This window comes from Salmo salar, chromosome ssa15 (assembly GCF_905237065.1).
Source record: "Salmo salar chromosome ssa15, Ssal_v3.1, whole genome shotgun sequence".
In the NCBI taxonomy this organism is placed as follows: Eukaryota; Metazoa; Chordata; class Actinopteri; order Salmoniformes; family Salmonidae; genus Salmo; species Salmo salar.
The window spans coordinates 55,621,828-55,644,430 of NC_059456.1; the positions used below are offsets into that span (position 1 = coordinate 55,621,828).

The following is a 22,603-nucleotide window of genomic DNA, read 5'->3' on the forward strand; positions in this document are numbered from 1 at the left end:
ACATAATGCTGTCACCTCCAGGTAGGTGTCTCTCTCTCTCTCTCTTTCGCTCTCTCTCTCTCTTTCGCTCTCGCTCTCTCGTTCTCACACTCTCTCACTCTCTCTCTGTATCTCTCATGCTTTTTCCCTCTCTCTCCCTTCTCTCTGTGCCTGTAATCTCCCTCTCTCCCTCCCTCTTGAGAGATGGATGCAGTATGCAGCAGAATACTGCAGCCAAATAATAACAACTGCAGCCAAATGAAGGAACCATTAGTCAACACAGACATATAATTCAATAGAGAACAAACTTTATGGACAGAATTTCACAGCAGGTTTAATCCTCACTGTGACAAATCATTCCCCCACCAATGCAGACAGCTAGGCTTCATCTGGAAGTAGCTAAGTCTTTCCATACTGAGTACTGAATAATACCATGGTATACATGTCCTGTTTGGCTCATAGCCAGAATACCTTGGATTATTTCTAGTTTGGAGTATAGCTTATCTCTTTTTTCATAGAAAAGAAAACCGATGTCAACTTTTATTGCATCGATCTATTTGGTACTGGAGGATACAGGAAGACAGTCTGTCCCCTTCACTGTTCTCTCTCCTCCACCCCTTTCTTCTCTTCCCCCCATCTTCCTCTCCTCTCTACTCTGTCTTTTTGTTATCACGATGGTGATCGATACCTCGATACCTCCTCAGGAAAGTAAACGGTTTGGCGGTTCCTTTCAGCTTTTGTAACGCGTGTACAACTCCTGAATAATTGAAGAAAACCAGCCTATCATGTTCTGGCTCACTTTTTAGCTCTTCAAAAGGTGCCATTCATTATTGATCCTGATGTGCCAAACAATTTACTTTCATCTGCTTCATAATTTAGAGCGGAGGTCATCTCCTTCCTTCTCAAGTGAAATACATTTTTCTTTCTAGGTCAACCCTCAAAATCTCAAGTTAGCTGGCTTTAAAAAATGAATAAAAAAATGTACCTTTATTTAACTAGGCAAGTCAGTTAAGAACAAATTCTTATTTACAATGACGGCCTACCTGGGAAGAGTGGGTTAACTGCCTGGTTCAGGGGCAGAGCGACAGATTTTTACCTTGTCAGCAACCTTTTGATTACTGGCCCAACGCTCTAACCACTAGGCTACCTGCCGCCCCGGCTTCTATCGAGTAATACATTCAATTGAAGCTTAAAACCTGTTAGGGCTAGGGGGCAGTATTGACACGGCTGGATAAAAAACATACCCGATTTAATCTGGTTACCACTCCTACCCAGTAACTAGAATATGCATATACTTATTACATATGGATAGAAAACACCCTAAAGTTTCTAAAACTGTTTGAATGGTGTCTGTGAGTATAACAGAACTCAAATGGCAGGTCAAAACCTGAGAGATTCCTTTACAGGAAGTGGCCTGTCTGACCATTTCTTGAACTTCTTTTCCATCTCTATCTTTTACTAAGGATCTCTGCTCTAACGTGACACTTCCCACGTCTTCCATAGGCTCTCAGAGCCCGGGAAAAAACAGAATGTCGTCATTCCAGCCCCAGGCTGAAACACATTATCGCCTTTCTCAAGTGGCCGATCAAGGGACTCTGGGCTTATGCGCGTGACCCGACCGCCCCCGCCTTTGTGATTTTTTCCTCTGTTTGCCGAAAAGGAGATTCCCTGTCGGAATATTATCGCTTTTCTACGAGAAAAATGGCGTAAAAATTGATTTTAAACAGCGGTTGACATGCTTCGAAGTACGGTAATGGAATATTTAGAATTTTATTGTCACGAATTGCGCCATGCGCGCGACACTTCTTTGCCATTTCGGATAGTGTCTGGAACGCACGAACAAAACGCCGCTATTCGGATATAACGATGGATTATTTTGGACCAAACCAACATTTGTTATTGAAGTAGCAGTCATGGGAGTGCATTCTGACGAAGACAACAAAAGGTAATCAAACTTTTATAATAGTAAATATGATTATGGTGAGTGCTAAACTTGCCGGGTGTCTAAATAGCGAGCCCGTGATGCCTGGGCTATGTACTTAGAATATTGCAAAATGTGTTTTCACCAAAAAGCTATTTTAAAATCGGACATATCGAGTGCATAGAGGAGGTCTGTATCTATAATTCTTAAAATAATTGTTATGCTTTTTGTGAACGTTTATCGTGAGTAATTTAGTAAAATGTTAGCGAATTCCCTGGAAGTTTGCGGGAGGTATGCTAGTTCTGAACGTCACATGCTAATGTAAAAAGCTGGTTTTTGATATAAATATGAACTTGATTGAACAAAACATGCATGTATTGTATAACATAATGTCCTAGGGTTGTCATCTGATGAAGATCATCAAAGGTGAGTGCTGCATTTAGCTGTCTTCTGGGTTTTGGTGACATTATATGCTGGCTTGAAAAATGGGTGTCTGATTATTTCTGGCTTGGTACTCTGCTGACATAATCTAATGTTTTGCTTTCGTTGTAAAGCCTTTTTGAAATCGGACAGTGTGGTTAGATTAACGAGAGTCTTGTCTTTAAATAGCTGTAAAATAGTCATATGTTTGAGAAATTGAAGTAATAGGATTTTTAAGGTTTTGAAAATCGCGCCACAGGCTGCAAGTGGCTGTTACGTAGGTGGGACGAATTCGTCCCGCCTGCCCTAGAGAGGTTAACTACGATAATAAGTGTTGCTGTTCGAAGACATGAATGCAGAGATGATCTTGGAGTATGAGTGGGAAACAATACACAAGTAGTTTAGTATTCTCTCATAGAAATGACTGTATGCTTTACACTTGCACATGATTTAGTTTTCATCATCACATTACAAAGCAGTGCCCCCCGTTGGCCAACAGTGAGACATGAATAAAACGTGTACACACACACACACACACACACACACACACACACACACACACACACACACACACACACACACACACACACAATCTCTCTTGTCTGCCACCCCTATAACAGTATGGTTATTGTTATGCCCCTGTAAAAGTTAAGAGGCAGTTTATGAGTTCTCTATGTGAGGGGCAGCTACTCTGGGGAATGACAATGACCCTCTGCACTAAAGAGCCTGATAAGGTTTCTATGTTAAAGTAGCCAATGCTTGGTTATAATATTGTGGCTACTAAATGTGAAAGTCTTGTGTAAAGAATATGTTTGGAAACATTATTTCTAGTTATTGAACCAACTTAATTAATTGTTTTACAGGGAATTTATTTAATTATTTGAAGAAATTTGGATAGCTAATTCCAAATTAAAAAGTGAACTTAAAACAAGATGAAAAAAATGGGTTGCATTTACATGAAATATTAGTTCGTATTTGTTATTTATTAGGTTTAACCAAAGGGTAAAAGTAAGTTGAGTGTTGAAAGATTGCAACTTAAAATATAGGTTTGGTAATAATACAATAAAACAGTTGGCATTGAATCATATATTTGGTTTCAACAAATGTAGTATTTTTCAATTTAAAAAGCCTAACTCATTTAGTTGTAACCAGTTAAAGTATTTTTTGTTCTTGGTTCATCCAAAGAGTCTTTGTTTACAGTGCAGAGGAAATGAGGGATAACAGGGATGAAGGCATGATTTGCAGTCTGTGGGAGAAGAGAGGGAGGGAGACGGGGAGAGCGGAGGCGAAAGCAGAGAGAAGCTGAGTTTGGGAGGAGAAGATACACATGAATTATACAATGTGGGGGACTTTGTGGAGGAAGGATTTCATATGCTCACATCCCTTAACACAGATATAATTGGAGGAAAAAACTTTGAGAAGCAATAAAGTTTTGGGTTGTATTAAAGTGCAGTGTTCCCCATTAGTGCAACACCGAGGTTGCATCAATGGTATATGAGGTGATATTAAAGTTTTTAAATGATGGATATAACTGGCCAGGTAAACCACTAAAGTGCGCACGTGCGTGCATGTGTGTCATCATCATCGCGAAACTCATTGTGTCTTGGTAACATGACCCGTCATCCCCCCACTCCCTCTTACCCTCCATTGCCGTGAACCAAAAGGTTATGAATTAAAATCCCAGGTGAGGACATATTGAATAATAATTACTGTATAAATGAACATGCACAATGTAATCATATATGTTAAAGAGGGTGAAATACAGTGTATTCGGAGAGTATTCAGACCACTTCCCTTTTTCCACATTTTGTTACGTTACAGCCTTATTCTAAAATGTATTAAATAATTTTTTCCCTCATCAATCTACACACAATACCCCATAATGACAATGTGAAAACAGGTTTTTAGAGTTTTTGGCAAATTTATTACAAATAAAAAACAGAAATATCTTATTTACATAACTATTCAGAACCTTTGCTAAATGACTCAAAATTGAGCCCAGGTTTATCCTGTTTCCATTGATAATCCTTGAGATGTTTCTACAACTTGATTGGAGTCCACCTGTTATCATTTCATTTCATTTGATTGGACAGGATTTGGAAAGGCACACACCTGTCTATATAAGGTCCCAGACTTGACAATGCATGTCAGAGAAAAAACCAAGCCATGAGGTTGAAAGAATTGTCCGTAGAGCTCTGAGACAGGATTGTGTTGAGGCACAGGTCCCCAAGAACACAGTGGCCTCCATCATTCTTAAATGGAAGAAGTTTGGAACCACCAAGACTCTTTCTAGAGCTGGCCGCCCGGCCAAACTGAGCAATCGAGGGAGAAGGGCCTTGGTCAGAGAGGTGACCAAGAACCTGATGGTCACTCTGACAGAGCTCCAGAGTTCCACTGTGGAGATGCGAGAACCTTCCAGAAGGACAACCATCTCTGCAGCATTCCACCAATCAGGCCTTTATGGTACAGTGGCCAAATGGAAGCCACTCCTCAATAAAAGGCACATGACAGCCCGCTTGGAGTTTGCCAAAAGGCACCTAATGGACTCTCAGATCATGACAAAAAAGATTCTCTGGTCTGATGAAACTAAGACTGAACTCTTTGGCCTCAATGCCAAGCATCACGCCTGGAGGAAACGTGCCACCATCCCAACGGTGAAGTATGGTGGTGGCAGCATCATGCTGTGGGGATGTTTTTCAGCGGCAGGGACTGGGAGACTGGTCAGGATCGAGGGAAAGATGAACAAAGTACAGAGATATCCTTGATGAAAACCTGCTACAGAGCTCAGAGGAACTCAGACTGGGGCGAAGGTTCACCTTCCAACAGGACAACGACCCTAAACACACAGCCAAGACAATGTAGGAGTGGCTTCGGAACAAGTCTGAATGTCCCTGAGGAGCCCAGCCAGAGCATGGACTTGAACCCGATCGAACATCTCTGAAGAGACCTGAAAATAGTTGTGCAGACATGCTCCCCATCCAACCTGACAGAGCTTGAGATGATCTGCAGAGAGGAATGGGAGAAACTCCCCAAATACAGGTGTGCCAAGCTTGTAGAATCATCATATCAAATCAAAATGTATTAGTTACATGTGCCGAATACAACAGGTATACCTTACAGTGAAATGCTTACTTACAAGCCCCTAACCAGTTTTAAAAAAACGAATAAGAAAAATAAATAAAAGTAACAAGTAATTAAATAGCAGCAGTAAAATAACAATAGCGAGACTATATACAGGGTGGTACCGATACAGAGTCAATGTGCAGGGGCACTGGTTAGTTGAGGTAATACAGCTGAAGTCGGAAGTTTACATATACCTTAGCCAAATACATTTAAACCCAGTTTTTCACAATTCCTAACATTTAATCCAAGTAAAGATTCCCTGTCTTAGGTCAGTTAGGATCACCACTTTGTTTTAAGGATGTGAAATGTCAGAATAATGGTAGAGAGAAAGAGTTATTTCAGCTTTTATTTCTTTCATCACAATCCCAGTGGGTCAGAAGTTTACATACACTCAATTAGTTTATGGTAGCATTGCCTTTAAATTGTTTAACTTGGGTCAAATGTTTCGGGTAGCCTTCCACAAGCTTCCCACAATAAGTTGGGTGAATTTTGGTCCATTCCTCCTGACAGAGCTGGTGTAACTGAGTCAGGTTTATGGGATTCTTGCTGCATACGCTTTTTCAGTTCTGCCCACAAATTTTCTATAGGATTGAGGTCAGGGCTTTGTGATGGCCACTCCAATACCTTGACTTTGTTGTCCTTAAGCCATGTTGCCACAACTTTGGAAGTATGCTTGGGGTCATTGTCCATTTGGAAGACCCATTTGCGACCAAGCTTTAACTCCCTGACTGATGTCTTGAGATGCTGCTTCAATATATCCACATAATTTTCCCTTCCTCATGATGCCATCTGTTTTGTGAAGTGCATCAGCCCCTCCTGCAGCAAAGCACCCCGACAACATGATGCTGCCACCCCTGTGCTTCATGGTTGAGATGGTGTTCTTTGGCTTGCAAGCCTCCCCCTTTTCCTCCAAACACAATGATGGTCATTATGGCCAAACAGTTCTATTTTTGTTTCATCAGACCAGAGGACATTTCTCCAAAAAGTACGATCTTTGTCCCCATGTGCAGTTGCAAACCATAGTCTGGCTTTTTTATGCCGATTTTAGAGCAGTGGCGTTTCAGGTTATGTCGATATAGGACTCGTTTTACTGTGGATATAGATACTTTTGTACCTGTTTCCTCCATCACCTTCACAAGGTCCTTTGCTGTTGTTCTGGGATTGATTTGCACTTTTCGCACCAAAGTACATTCATCTCTAGGAGACAGAACGCGTCTCCTTCCTGAGTTGTATGACGGCTGCGTGGTCCCATGGTGTTTATACTTGCATACTATTGTTTGTACAGATGAACGTGGTACCTTCAGGAGTTTGGAAATTACTCCCAAGGATGAACCAGACTTGTGGAAGTCTACACTTTTCTTTCTGAGGTCTTGGCTGATTTCTTTTGATTTTCCCATGATGTCAAGCAAAGAGGCATTGAGTTTGAAGGTAGGCCTTGAAATACATCCACAGGTACACCTCCAATTGACTCAAATGATGTCAATTAGCCTATCAGAAGCTTCTAAAGCCATCATTTTGGGGAATTTTCCAAGCTGTTTAAAGGCACAGTCAACTTAATGTATGTAAACTTCTGACCCACTGGAATTGTGATACAGTGAATTATAAGTTAAATAATAAGTCTGTAAACAATTGTTGGAAAAATTACTTGTGTCATCCACAAAGTAGATGTCCTAACCAACTTGCCAAAATTGTAGTTTGTTAATAAGAAATTTGTGGAGTGGTTAAAAAACGAGTTTTAATGACTCCAACCTAAGTGTATGTAAACTTCCAACTTGAACTGTACATGTAGGTAGAGTTATTAAAGTGACTATGCATAGATGATTGCAACAGAGAGTAGCAGCGGTGTAAAAGGGGGGGGGATGCAAATAGTCTGGGTGGCCATTTGATTTGATGTTCAGGAGTTTTATGGCTTGGGGGTAGAAGCTGTTTAGAAACCTCTTGGACCTAGACTTGGCCCTCCGGTACTACTTGCCGTGTGGTAGCAGAGAGAACAGTCTATGACTAGGGTGGCTGGAGTCTTTGACAATAGGGCCTTCCTCTTACACCGCCTGGTATAGAGGTCCTGGATGGCATGAAGCATGGCCCCAGTGATGTACTGGGCCGTACCCGCTATCCTCTGTAGTGCCTTGCAGTCGGAGGCCAAGCAGTTGCCATACCAGGCAGTGATACAACCAGTCTGGATGCTCTCGATGGTGCAGCTGTAGAACCTTTTGAGGATATGAGGACCCATGCCAAATTCCGCCATAAGCAAACAAGAAAACACTCACCCAGAGTTGGCTCTACAAGTAGCTGGGAACTTTAATGCAGGGAAACTTAAATCCATCTTACCAAATCTATCAGCATGTTAAATGTGCATTGCAGTGCTAGAGGCGTTACTACAGATCCAGGTTAATTCACGGGCTGTGCCACAACCAGCCGTGGCCGGGAGTCCCATAGAACAGTGCACAATTGGCCCAGCGCGGTCCGGGTTAGGGGAGGGTTTGGCCGGGGGGGTTTACTTGGCTCATCGCGCCATAGAGCTCCTTGCATCATTTCCGGTAACAACTTGTAGACTTGTTTACGTGCTGCTGTGCGGTTTGTTGCTAACCTTACTTTGCTACCTGCCAACTTTACGGTTTTTACTTTTTAATTACCGTTTTATATTTAAATTTTTTCCCTCAATCAACTTTTTTCATTGAACTTTTTCACCCTGGACACTTTATCTGGACGTGGTTCGTCAGGACCTCCACCAGCCGAAGCTAAGTAGTAACATTAACATTATGCCTTCTAATTGCAGTCATTTTACTCATAATATACAGGAGAATGATCGCCTTATGGCAAAGATAGCCGTGCTGCAAGCCCAACTTCAGACGCAATCGTTAGGCAAGGGTAATTTAAGCGTCTGTGCCACCAATAAGTACAGATAGTAGTATAAATCCCCTCGCACAGTCCCCGCAGCCGGACAATTTTCTCATGGCTTCTGGAAGAAAATGCTGTAAGAATGCTCAACCGGTGTCACTCATTCAGCAGACAGAAACTTTCAACCGGTTCTCCCCATTAAGCAACGGGTCGGAGTCAGAGGTCGAGCCTTCTCTGGTCTCTTCTCCTCATGTTACGGGGTCTAAGACGCCGAAGAGTCCCACCATTAGCTCTGACAAATTGAAAACCCTAATCACTGGTGACTCCATTACCCGTAGTATTAGACTTAAAACGAATCCTCCAGCGATCATACACGGTTTACCATGGGGCAGGACTACCGACGTTAAGGCTAATCTGAAGATGGTGCTGGTTAAGGCTAAAACTGGAAGGTGTAGAGAGTACCAACAATGTTAGAATGAAACAGTCAGAGGTCACCAAGTGCAACATAGCTTCAGCGTGTAAATAAGCGAGAAAGATGTGTCAGCATCGAGTAATTGCCTCTGGCCCCTTCCCAGTTAGGGGGAGTGATAAGCTCTACAGCTCTACAGAGTCTCACAACTCAATCGCTGGTTGAAAACTGTTTTCTGCCCCTCCCAAAATATCGAATTTGTAGATAATTGGCCCTCTTTCTGGGACTCACACACAAACAGCACCAAGCCTGGCCTGCTGAGGAGTGACGGACTCCATCCTAGCTGGAGGGGTGCTCTCATCTTATCTACGAACATAGACAGGGCTCTAACTCCGCTAGCCGTTAGCCAGCCTGCCAGCCAGCCTGCCAGCTTAGTGGAGTCTGCCAATAGCACAGTCAGTGTAGTCAGCTCAGCTATCCCCATTGAAACCCGTGTCTGTGCCTCAATCTAGGTTGGGCAAAACTAAACATGGCGGTGTTCGCTTTAGCAATCATCACTGGAATAAAGACCTCCTCCATTCCTGTCATTATTGAAAGAGATTGTGATATCTCACATCTCAAAATAGGAATACTTAATGTTAGATCCCTCACATCCAAGGCAGTTATAGTCAATGAACTAATCACTAATCATAATCTTGATGTGATTGGCCTGACTGAAACATGGCTTATGCGTGGTGAATTTAATGTGCTAAATGAGGCCTCTCCTCCTGGTTACACTAGTGACCATATCCCACGCGCATCCCGCAAAGGCGGAGGTGTTGCTGACATTAACGATAGCAAATTTCAAATTACACAATCAAATGTTTGTCTTTTGAGCTTCTAGTCATGAAATCTATGCAGCCAACTCAATCACTTTTTATAGCTACTGTTTACAGGCCTCCTGGGCTATATACAGCGTTCCTCACTGAGTTCCCGGAATTCCTATTGGATCTTGTAGTCATGGCAGATAATATTCACATGTTTGGTGACTTTAATATTCACATGGAAAAGTCCACAGACCCACTCCAAAAGGCTTTGGAGCCATCACCGAGTGGGTTTTGTCCAACATGTCTCCGGACCTACTCACTGCCACAGTCATACTCTGGACCTAGTTTTGTCCTGTGGAATAAATGTTGTGGATCTTAATGTTTTTCCTCATAATCCTGGACTATCGGACCACCATTTTATTACGTTTGCAATCGCAACAAATAATCTGCTCAGACCCCAACCAAGGATCATCAAAAGCCATGCTATAAATTATCGGACAACCCAAGGACGTCAGAGTACAAAAATCAGTTAACCACCTAACTGAGGAACTCAATTTAAACTTGTGTAATACCCTAGATGCCGTCGCACCCTTAAAAGCAAAAAAACATTTGTCATAACAAACTAGCTCCCTAGTATACAGAAAATACCTGAGCCCTGAAGAAAGCTTCCAGAAAATTGGAACGGAAATGGCGCTACACCAAACTGGAAATCTTCCGACTAACATGGAAAGACAGTACCGTGCAGTATCGAAGAGCCCTCACTGCTGCTCGATCATCCTATTTGTCCAACTTAATAGAGGAAAATAAGAACAATCCAAAATTAATTTTTGATACTGTCGCAAAGCTAACTAAAAAGAAAAATTCCCCAAGAGAGGATGGCTTTCACTTCAGCAGCGATAAATTCATGAACTTCTTTGACAAAAAGATCATGATCATTAGAAAGAAAATTTCGGTCTCATCTTTAAATCTGCCTATTTCTGCAAAGCCCAGTTGTCCTGAGTCTGCACAACACTGCCAGGACCTAGGATCAAGGGAGACACTCAAGTTTTTGAATACTATATATCGACATATTGATGAAAATAGTAATGGCCTCGAAACCTTCAAGCTACTTCCTGTGCTTGACCCTCCTATGTTGAACATAATAAATGTCTCCCTATCCACTGGATGTGTACCAAACTCACTAAAAGTGGCAATAATAAAGCCTCTCTTGAAAAAGCAAAACTTGACCCAGAAAATATAATAACTATCGGCCTTTATCGAATCTCCCATTCCGCTCAAAAAAAATTGAAAAAGCTGTTGCACAGCAACTCACTGCCTTCCTGAAGAAAAACAATATATACGAAATGCTTCAGTCTGGTTTTAGACCCCATCATAGCACTGAGACTGCACTTGTGAAGGTGGTAAATTACCTTTTAATGGCGTCAGACCGAGGCTCTGCATCTGTCCTAGTGATCCTAGACCTTAGTTCTGCTTTTGATTTTACTGCTAACCTACAAAGCATTACATGGGCTTGCTCTTATCTATCTTTCCGATTTGGTCCTGCCGTACATACCTACACGTAAGCTATGGTCACAAGATGCAGGCCTCCTTACTGTCCCTAGAATTTCTAAGCAAACAGCTGGAGGCAGGGCTTTCTCCTATAGAGCTCCATTTTTATAGAATGGTCTGCCTATCCATGTGAGAGACGCAGACTCTCGACCTTTAAGTCTTTATTGAAGTCTCATCTCTTCAGTAGGTCCTATGATTGAGTGTAGTCTGGCCCAGGAGTGTGAAGGTGAAAGGAAAGGTACTGGAGCAACAAAGCGCCCTTGCTGTCTCTGCTTGGCCGGTTTCCCTCTCTCCACTGGGATTCTCTGCATCAATATCTACTACGGCGGTTGAATCCCTGACTTACTGGTGCTCTTCCATGCCGTCCCTAGGAGGGGTGCATCACTTGAGTGGGTTGATTCACTGACGTGATCTTCCTGTCTGGGTTGGCGCCCCCCCTTGGGTTGTGCCGTGGCGGAGATCTTTGTGGGCAATACTCGGCCTTGTTTCAGGATGGTAAGTTGGTGGTTGAAGATATCCCTCTAGTGGTGTGGGGGCTGTGCTTTGGCAAAGTGGGTGGGGTTATATCCTGCCTGTTTGGCCCTGTCCGGGGGTATTCGTGGAGGGGGCCACAGTGTCTCCCGACCCCTCCTGTCTCAGCCTCCAGTATTTATGCTGCAATAGTTTATGTGTCGGGGGCTAGGGTCAGTCTGTTATATCTGGAGTATTTCTCCTGTCTTATTCGGTGTCCTGTGTGAATTTAAGTATGCTCTCTCTAATTCTCTCTCTCTTTCTCTCTCTTTCTCTCTCTCTTTCTCTCAGAGGACCTGAGCCCTTGGACCATGCCTCAGGACTACCTGGCCTGATGACTCCTTGCTGTCCCCAGTCAAATCAAATCAAATTTTATTTGTCACATACACACGGTTAGCAGATGTTAATGCGACTGTAGCGAAATGCTAGTGCTTCTAGTTCCGACCATGCAGTAATATCTAACAAGTAAGTAATCTAACAATTTCACAACTACCTTATACACACAAGGGTAAAGGAATGAATAAGAATATGTTCATAAAAATATATGGATGAGCGATGGCCTAACGGCATAGGCAAGATGCAGTAGATGGTGCAGTAGATGAGTACAGTATATACATATGAGATGAGATGAGTAATGTAGGGTATGTAAACATTATATAAAGTGGCATTTTTTAAAGTGGCTAGTGATACATTTATTATATTACATTTTTATTATTAAAGTGGCTAGAGATTTGAGTCAGTATGTTGGCAGCAGCCACTCAGTGTTAGTGATGGCTGTTTAACAATCCGATGGCCTTGAGATAGAAGCTGTTTTTCAGTCTCTCGGTCCCAGTTTTGATGCACTTTTCAGTCCACCTGGTTGTGCTGCTGCTCCAGTTTCAACTGTTCTGCCTGCGGCTATGGAACCCTGACCTGTTCACCGGACGTGCTACCTTGTCCCAGACCTGCTGTTTTCCACTCTCTAGAGACAGCAGGTGCGGTAGAGATACGCTGAATGATCGGCTATGAAAAGCCAACTGACATTTACTTCTGAGGTGCTAACCTGTTGCACCCTCTACAACCACTGTGATTATTATTATCTGACCCTGCTGGTCATCTATGGACATTTGAACATCTTGACCATGTTCTGTTATCATCTCCACCCGGCACAGCCAGAAGAGGACTGGCCACCCCTCACAGCCTGGTTCCTCTCTAGGTTCCTTCCTAGGTTCCGGCCTTTCTAGTGAGTTTTTTCTAGCCACCGTGCTTCTATACCTGCATTGCTTTCTGTTTGGGGTTTTAGTTTGGGTTTCTGTACAGCACGTTGTGACCAGCTGATGTAAGAAGGGCTTTATAAATACATTTGATTGAAATTTGATTGATAGCGATTCCTTGTGACGGGCCGGGTGCCTGAAGGCTGACCCCGGTCGCCGGTTGAACAGTTGGTGCGGATGGCTTTCGGGTTAAGCTGGTGGGCGTTAAGGAGCACGGTTAGGCGGGTCATGTTTTGGAGGAATCGTGACTCCACCTTGCCTCTCCCGAGCCCGTTGGGGAGTTGCAGCGGTGAGACAAGATCGAAAATGGGGAGAAAAAGGGGGATAATTTTTGTTATTTATAATAATAAATAAACAGCCTCCAAAGTTAGTGATGATGTATCTGTAATAAGAATGTCAACAGTTAACCGTGCCTAAAAGAAATGTGGTCTGTAGGTTCATTTGTATAATTGGAAATAAATGAGTCAATGCTTATTTTTGTTATTTCTTCATGTATCTCATTTATCCCATGCACACGCATTCAGAGCCTACTTTGAGCGGAATATAATCTGTAATCATAGAGATAGATAGAGATATAGTATCTACTGTATATACTGTATCTGTGTTTCTACTTCATTCTTAAAGTCTCTGCCTTAGCGTCTGAGTGGTTGAGCTCAGGTGTGACAGATGCATCCATTAGCATACGGCTCTAATACAATTTCATTACTGCCTCGCTCCACTCTATTAGAAACCCATTCAGATGCTGCACTGCGGTCCGCAGCCTATCCCACATACAATTGAATCAATCTATCACCTCATAGTCAAGAAGCGTTAGGAGCTGATTGCCTATCTGAAGTGCCTTTAGCTAGATTATTGTGTGCATTATGTCCGTCTGAGGATGGCAGGAGAAAAGTGATGGGAGGGTTATGGTGACCTTCCCTCAATGTTCCAACTCTTAGTTAGATCCTGGTTAGTATGGTGGTGTGTGGCAGTGTTGTGCGTATTATTATTCCTCTGACCCGTGTAGGACGAGCATCGGAACTGAAGCGGTCCTCCACCCTCTCTCTTTGCAAGTTATGGCCAAATGTCCCCTCACTTTCCGAAATTCGAAAGATGCTAATACCTGTGAAATCGTGATTTGTCCAAAGAACCGAAACTAACGCTGCTCATTCTCTCACGCATCCCATTGTATCATGACAGATCTACGGTACTATTTATGTTTATGTAGTCTCTCCATGAGAGATTATGGTAGTACTTATGTTACAGTATTGTGTTTGAGTGTATTGTAAGTAACTGACCTGTTGGTGAAGACTTTGCTGTAGTTGAACACTTGAACTTCCAGCATCTCATTTTGATCCACTCTACTGGCAATCGGCCATCGGAACGTCTGAGGGGCGAGAAAGACTAATTAAGGATTCAGCCAAAAACTATGTGACAGTGTGACAGGCTGCACAATCACAGGCTATAATAATTCAACCACAACATCCACAGTTTACAAGGAAATCATTTGACTGACTGGTTTAAAAGTATTTCATGTCAATCATTAACCACAACAGGCAATTCAAAAAAGCCTATCACCCCGTTCTTACTGGGCCATAGAATATCTAATTACTTGTTTTACTAAGTAAGACAAAATCATTCAACCCAACACCAAAGCAACACCACCAGCAACATGAATAACTGAAATGGTCAGAAAACCTTAATTGGATTTCTACAAGATAAACCCAAGTTGTACTGCTGAGTAATCTCTAATAAACACAACAGAAGTTGCACCACAGCATACAAACGCTATACATCTCAGTGATGTAATCTCTATTATAAACTAGGTGGTTCGAGCCCCGAAAGCTGTTTGGCTGACAGCCGTGGTACATCAGACCGTATACCACGGGTATGACAAAAAGTGTATTTTTTACTGCTCTAATTATGTTGGTAAGCAGTTTATAATAGCAATGAGGCACCTCAGTTTTTTTTATTTATTACATTTTTATTTAACCTTCATTTAACTAGGCAAGCCAGTTGAGAACAAATTCTTATTTTACCCCAACCAAAACCTCCCCTAACCCAGACGATGCTGGGCCCATTGTGCGCTGCCCTATGGTACTCCCGATCACGGCAGGTTGTGATACAGCCCGGGACCGAACCAGGGTCTGTAGTGATACTTCTAGCACTGAGATGCAGTGCCTTAGATCGCTGCGCCACTCGGGGGTTTGGGATATATGGCCAATATACCTTGGCTAAGGGCTGTGTCCAGGCACTCTGCGTTGCGTCTTGCATAAGAAGAGCCCTTAGCCGGGGTACATTGGCCATATCCCACACCCCCGCGGGCCTTACTGCTTAAAATTACTGTCCTCAGTTGATTAGCCAATCAGCAGCCTTTCCCCCTGTGTTACCACCTTATGTAGGTTCTATTTAAAAACTTTTGAGGGTGGAATGGGGTAAGGATCCATATAGTGAGAGATAGCCTAGTTAAATCCTGTCAAGGATACAACAGCAAGACAGAGCTGAGGAAATTCAATTGTTCTCTGTCAGTCTTGTCTGTTGTAACATTGATCTAAATTAGTCTATGTCAGTGCTAGATGTGTGATGGGAAATGCTGTTTGAAGCTCATCCAGCTCTTGCTGATCCTTTCTGCTCCTGGTTGCTGACAGCACAGTGGGCTGTTTTTACTCAGAGCAGTGATCCACCAGGCCTGCCCCTTTACTTAAACATGAGGTTACGCCTGCCACTGTAATCCATACAGACAAGAGACAAGCCCTTGGGTGTGTGTGTTTGTGTGTGCACCCACATGAAAAAATATTATAGTATACAATACTTAAATGTTATACTATTAACTGTAGTGTTTTGGTGGACTTTACTGGACTAAAACACCACAGTGAATACTGTATACTGTAGTATGCTGTAGTATTTCCAGTTAACTATAGAATAAATATTGTAGTTAAAGAAAACTGTAGAATATACTATAGTAATTTTTTTCAGACACTACTGTAGTATTTACTATAGTGTTTTTGTTCGATTATCTTTGACATACAGTAGAAGTAGAGGCCTTCACCTTGAGGAAACCTATTGGATAAATACTAAAAGAGCAAAAAGGGTTATGTTTAGGTAGGTTGGTAGGTAGGACTGGGTTCTGAACAGATAGTTCAGAGCTTCTGATCTTTTCTACAACCTGTAGGGAACACAATATACACTACATGTGGACACCCCTTCAAATGAGTGCATTTGGCTATTTCAGCCACACCTGTTGCTGACAGGTTTATAACATCAACACACAGCCATGCAATCTCCATAGAAACATAGGCGGTAGAATGGCCTCGTACTGAAGAGCTCAGTGACTTTCAAAGTGGCACCGTCATTGGATGCCACCTTTCCAACAAGTCAGTTCATAAAATGTCTGCCCTGCTAGAGCTGCCCCGGTCAACTGTAAGTGCTGCTACTGTAAGTGCTGCTAAGGGGAAACGTCTAGGAGCAACAATGCCTCAGCCGTAAAGTGGTAGGCCACACAAGCTCACAGAACGGGACTGCCGAGTGCTGAAAAATCGCCTTTCCTCGGTTGCAATACTCACTAACGAGTTCCAAACTGCCTCTGGAAGCAACGTCAGCACAAAAACTGTTCGTCAGGAATTTCAAGAAATGGGTTCCCATGGCCGAGCAACCGCACATAAACCTAAGATCACCATGCGCAATACCGAGCGTCGGCTGGAGTGGTGTAAAGCTCGCCACCATTGGACTCTGGAGCAGTGGAAACGCGATCACCATCTGGCAGTCTGACGGATTAATTTGGGTTTGGCGGATGCCAGGACAATGTTACCTTCCCAAATGCATAGTGCCAACTGTAAAGTTTGGTGGCGGAGGAATAATGGTCTGGCACTGTTTTTCATTGTTAGGGCCCCTTAGTTCCAGTGAAGGGACATTTTAAAACTACAGCATTCAATGATGATTCTGTGCTTCCAACTTTGTGGAAACAGTTTGATTCAGCATGACAATGCCCCCGTGCACAAAGTGTGGTTTGTCGAGATCTGTGTGGAAGAACTTGACTGGCCTGCAAAAAACCTTGACCTCAACCCCATTGAACACCTTTGGGATGAATTGGAACACCGACTGTGAGCCAGATCTAATCACCCAACATCAGTGCCCAGCTTAATGCTCTTGTGGCTGAATGGAAGCAAGTCCTCACAGCAATGTTCCAACATCTAGTGGAAAGCCTTCCTAGAAGAGTGGAGATTGTTATAGCATCAAAGGGGGGACCAACTCCATATTAATACCCATAATTTTGGAATGAGATGTTTGATGAGCAGTTGTCCACATACTAGTGTATGATCTATGGTTGGCATGTAGGTTTCTCACTTATGGGTGGCACAAATTGGGATACGGGGGAGGGGAATGGGCAGGGTATACAGTGCATTCAGAAAGTATTCAGACACCTTCAACTTTTCCACATTTTGTTACGTTACAGCCTTATTCTAAAATGGATCAAATAAAAAAAAGTATCATCAATCTATAACACCCCATAATGACAAAGCGAAAACAGGTTTTTAGAAATTAATTTATGAAAAATTACAAACAGAAATACCTTATGTACATAAGTATTCAGACCCTTTGCAATGAGACACAAAATTAATCTTAGGTGCATCCGGTTTCCATTGATCATCTTTGAAATGTTTCCACAACTTGATTGGAGTCCACCTGTGGTAAATTCAATTGATTGGACATGATTTGGAAAGGCACACATCTGTCTATATAAGGTTCGCTCCTGATCCCCGGGTTCGTCATTTTGGTCAGCGTCCTGCGGCTGCAGACGCGCATCAGGGAGGGGGTACTGTCACGTGTGCTCCCTCTCCTGCCTCTAGGTCACCAGGCTGCTCGTTATGGCGCACACCTGTCACCATCGTTACAAGCACCTGCATGTCATCACTCACCTGGACTCCATCACTTCCTTGATTACTTGCCCTATATATGTCACTCCCTTTGGTTCCTTCCCCAGGTGTCATTGTTTCTGTTTCCTGCGTGTGTCTTGTTTTGTATTATGTTTCATTTATTTATTAAAAAACTCACTCCCTGAACTTGCTTCCCGATTCTCAGCGCACAACGTTACACGAGTAAGCTAGTGACTTATTAAAAAATTTGCCTGGCTAACTTTAGTAGCAAGTTGCTAGCTAGCTATTAGAGTGCAGTTTTCTCCACCAGAAAGTATTGGATTTTTTGTTGAATAAACCATTTCATTTCCCACATCAGATTCAACATCTGGGAAAAATCTGCATCAATCATGTTGTGGAAGTCTGTGTACTCAAACTGCGCAACACAACGAGAAGGTAAGAAGAAACAGGGATGTTCTCAATTCCTCCTAACTGTTGCCATATACATAGATGATGAAAACATCTAGGCTGAGATAAATTATGTAGCTACAGCACTCTCTGTCTCAATCACAGAGAGCAGCTTTGAGGTATAAAGTATCTATAATTAAGAGCTCCTTATAGTATTCGCTCTGAGAGTTTATACTTAACATCAGCTAGGAAGATCCTTTCAAACCTAACACCTACTTCAGCATTTGATGTCCTTTTCAAGTTTCAAACTCATCAAAAGCCATGAAAAATAAATTATCATATACTTATGTAATGTGTTCAATAAAAACAGTTGGATCAGCCTGATCATGGCCTATGCTTCATCCCTTTGATACCATCTCACTCCAGTTGGAGGAATAGCTATAGGTCATTTTCAAGGGAAGTGATATAATATTTAGTGCTGTTAGTGCTGAGCGGTTAACTGAAATTCCACGTATTTTTCGTATTTTTATACAACTAATTGACCAAATTTGGTTCAATTATTTGAATTTCATTTCCTTCAGTTTTTTTCTGTGAGCTCAAAGTGCAAATCACACGGTTTCTCTAGAGATAAATCAGATCCAGCCTGATCTGTGTGATGTAGTAGGTAGTAATTAACTACAATGACCATAAATCATTGCGCATCTACTTGTCCGTCAGTGTTTCTTTTACGACTGCTATGTAAGAGAGAAGAATGCAGGATCGTGAGGTGCTATATAGAGCAGCTTTTTCTTCGCGAGGTATCTCTACCTGAAAATACATGATTTAAGGGATTTTGTCAGACAGCATAGGCAGCAGCTCGACAGAGATGAGATGGTGACTAGGAATTCAATAATAAAGTCATCAAATAAAACAAATGTAATATGCACAATAACCTAAATATTTTAATAAAATAAAGTAATGTGAATAAATTATGATTAATAAGTGATCATCTGTAATGGGCAGTCACTACCATCATGGGACTTATTCATTGTTTTATTCTGTGGGACATTCAACCCACATAATGCAAATGTAGTCTGCTCAAGGATTCCCATCCTGTATTTAGTACTCCACTGAGCATGTAGGCCTAAAACCCAAGCTCAACTCTGAGAGTTGCATTATTGAAGAGCAGAGGATCGTTGCGACCTCACATCACATCAACACACACACCCTCACTTTCAGAGATGATGACATCTTACATAATTCACTAGTGTTTCTTCAATGATTTGTTTTATCTATGACGTGAGAGATCAGGTTTGGCACTACAGGAGAAGGTGATGTACAGAGACTGCAGATGAACAGATTTTCAAAGCCTTTATGTGTGTGTGTTTGCGTGAGTGTGTGTTTCTCCTAAGATGAAACAGCATCTCTTATACACTCTTAGAAAAAAAGGGTTCCAAAAGGGTTCTTTGGCTGTCCCCATAGGAGTACTCTTTTTGGTTCCAAGTAGAATCCTTTTTGATTCCAGGTAGAAATCTTTTGGGTTCCATGTAGAACCCTCTGGGGAAAGGCTTCTGCATGAAACCCAATAGGGTTCTACCTGGAATAAAAAAGGGTTCTACTTGGAACCAAAAAGGGTTATTCAAAGGGTTCCCACATGGGGACAGTTGAAGAACCCTTTTAAGTTCTAGATGGCACCTATTTTTCTAAGAGTTCAAGCTTGGTCCGCTGACTGAGGAATTCCATATTGTGCAACTCTCCCCATTTCGCTCCTGCACTTTCTTTCTCTCTTTCTCTCCATCTCTTTTTGTCAATTGGACAGTCCATTTCTCTTTTTCTCCATAGCCTCTGTCTCTCAATCACTCAAGCATCTCTCTCACACGTTCTTACAGTCTTGCTATACCTTTCCCTATTCCTTTGCATGTCTGCATCTTTCTCTACACCTTCAGAAACACATGCATTGATTCATATTGAGTGCCATACAGCCACTCATAGAGAGTAATTATTCTTTATGTGCCAAATGAATCCTGATGCAAATAACATGACAATAAAAAGGAAAAAACACTTGTGGACATTAAAACTCTTCAGTATAAATTAGATTTACACAGCAAATGATCATTATGTTCATTAAGGCAAAGTGCCATCAGTTAATGACACTTCCATGAACACATTTTTATCTGATTAATGATGCACATAATTAAACTATTCTTCCCACACAAGTACAATCAAGAACATCCACCAACAAATAAGGTAATGCAAGTAAAAAATAACTGCAATATACTTACCGCATTGAGTCAGCTTTTCTCTGACTGCTACAACTCTTTAGAGCTAATCTAAAGTGATTTGATTGTGAACTGAATTAGACTGGACTGCAGTCTTGATTAAACTCCAATTAGTGTTTGCTTTCTCGCTGTGTGAGGCACTGAGGCCATCTGGTGTGGAGTTAACTGCAGAGAGGGAACGTGTCCAAGAAGCTTTCACAGAATCGTACATGGTCTATTAAACAGATAGAACTATGCAATCAAACTGCAAAAGTTTCTTATCTTCACGCTAAAAAACTTTTGCTAAACTTCTGCTGTCCAATGTAAAAAGTCAGAATTATCTGCTGATACTTCACTATACTATCCCTAGCCTGTGGAGAGTCAGAAATGGGATCAAACAATATAGCTGCAAGCAGTAATGCCGGGGTTCAAGTTTTGGCCCCATCGAGCTACCATCAGGACATATTGGACACATTGCCTTAGGATGAGCTACTTCTGTTATCCTTAACACACTTGCCTAATATCAGAACTCAACATAGAACAGATCGATGAGGTATTTTTGACAATTTTCAATGATGTTGACTACTTTAAACGTCATCTTCTCCAGAACCATTGGACCAATTGGCACATCATTATATATTTAGTATCTATGAACCCATGTCTTTAAACGCATGTTCCAGGCCTCTAGCTCAAACGATATGGCCTCTATGAGCCAATGAGCTTGCATAAATGATTTCGTCCTTCCACCATGCATCTAAAATGAACCATACTCATATACCTGAGCATGTGTGCCAAATGTCATAATTTGGAGACAAACAGATCAAGAGAGATAAACATGTGCCCCTTATAGCTCCACTGTGTGGTCGATCCGAATGTGCTAGCATATGTTGACTCTTAACTTGGGAAACACGTTGTTAACACTGTTTTGTTACAATACTAATCAGTGTCTGAACATATTGTGTTGAGAGACCTTGGTCAATAGAAATCAAGTTCATGAGAGGGTCTGGACAAAGCATCCTTCTAGGTCTCATTTTCTGATGGGTATTTGATTATTCTTTCACCAAAGTGGCAGAATTGGTATAAAAATGATAATAATAATAATAATGTCGGAGAAGAAATACAATAGGGTTTCACCAGCTTTGCTGCTTGAACCCCTACAAAGTGTTAGAGAAGTACACTATAGACACAAAAGTATGTGGTCACCCCTTCAAATTAGTGGATTTGGCTATTTCAGCTACACCCGTTGCTGACAGGTGTATAAAATCGAAGACATAGCCATGTAATCTCTATACATTGGGAAGCATTGGCAGTAGAATGGCCTTACTGAAGAACTCAGTTACTTTCAATGTGGCACCGTCATAGGATGCCACCTTTCCAACAAGTCAGTTCGTCAAATTTCTGCCCTGCTAGAGCTCCCCGGTCAATTGTAAGTGCTGTTATTGTGAAGTGGAAATGTCTAGGAGCAACAACGGATCAGTCGTGAAGTGATAGGCCACACAAGCTCATAGAATGGGACCGCTGAGTGCAGAACCGCGTAGCTAGTAAAAATAATCTGTCCTCGGTTGCAACACTCCCTACCGAGTTCCAAACTGCCCATGGGAGCTTCATGAAATTAGTTTCCATTGCTGAGCAGCCGCACACAAGCCTAAGATCACCATATGTAATGCTAAGCATTGGTTGGAGGGGTGTAAATCTCACCACCATTGGACTCTGGAGCATTGGACTCTGGAGCTGTGGAAATGCGTTCTCTGGAGTGATGAATCAGGCTTCACCATCTGGCAGTCCGATGGACGAATTTGGGTTTGGCGGATGCCAGGAGAAGGCTACCTGCCCCAATGCATAGTGCCAACTGTTTGGGGAAGGCCCTTTCCTGTTTCAGCATGACAATGCCCCAATGCACAAAGTGAGGTCCATACAGAAATGGTTTTTCGTGATCGGTGTGGAAGAATTTGACTGGCCTGCACAGAGCCCTGACCTCAACTCCATTGAACACCTTTGGGATAAATTGGAACGCCGACTGCGAGCCAGGCCTAATCGCTCAACATCAGTGCTCGACCTCACTAATGCTCTTGTGGCTGAATGGAAGCAAGTCCTCGCAGGAATTTTCTAACATGTAGTAGAAAGCCTTCCCAAAAGAGGGGGGACCAACTCCATATTAATGCACATTATTTTGAAATGAGACGAGCAGGTCTCCGCATACTTTTGGTCATGTGGTGTATCTTAAAAGCTTTTATATATAAAGTGCCTTCAGAAATTATTCATACCCCTTGACTTATTCCAGATTTTGTTGTGTTATAGCCTGAATTCAAAATAGATTAA

At 42.2% G+C, this 22,603-nt stretch overlaps 1 protein-coding gene across 3 annotated transcripts in view; it reads right to left on the bottom strand.

Annotated features, from left to right (window-relative positions):
* Positions 1-22,603, bottom strand: part of otofa (otoferlin a) — a 149,074-nt gene that overhangs the window by 91,316 nt on the left and 35,155 nt on the right. For all 3 annotated transcript variants that reach the window (XM_014145204.2, XM_014145198.2, XM_014145200.2), the window contains exon 3: positions 14,085-14,173. In XM_014145204.2, coding sequence (XP_014000679.2) covers positions 14,085-14,173 — 89 coding nt within the window. The remainder of the gene's footprint in view (positions 1-14,084; positions 14,174-22,603) is intronic.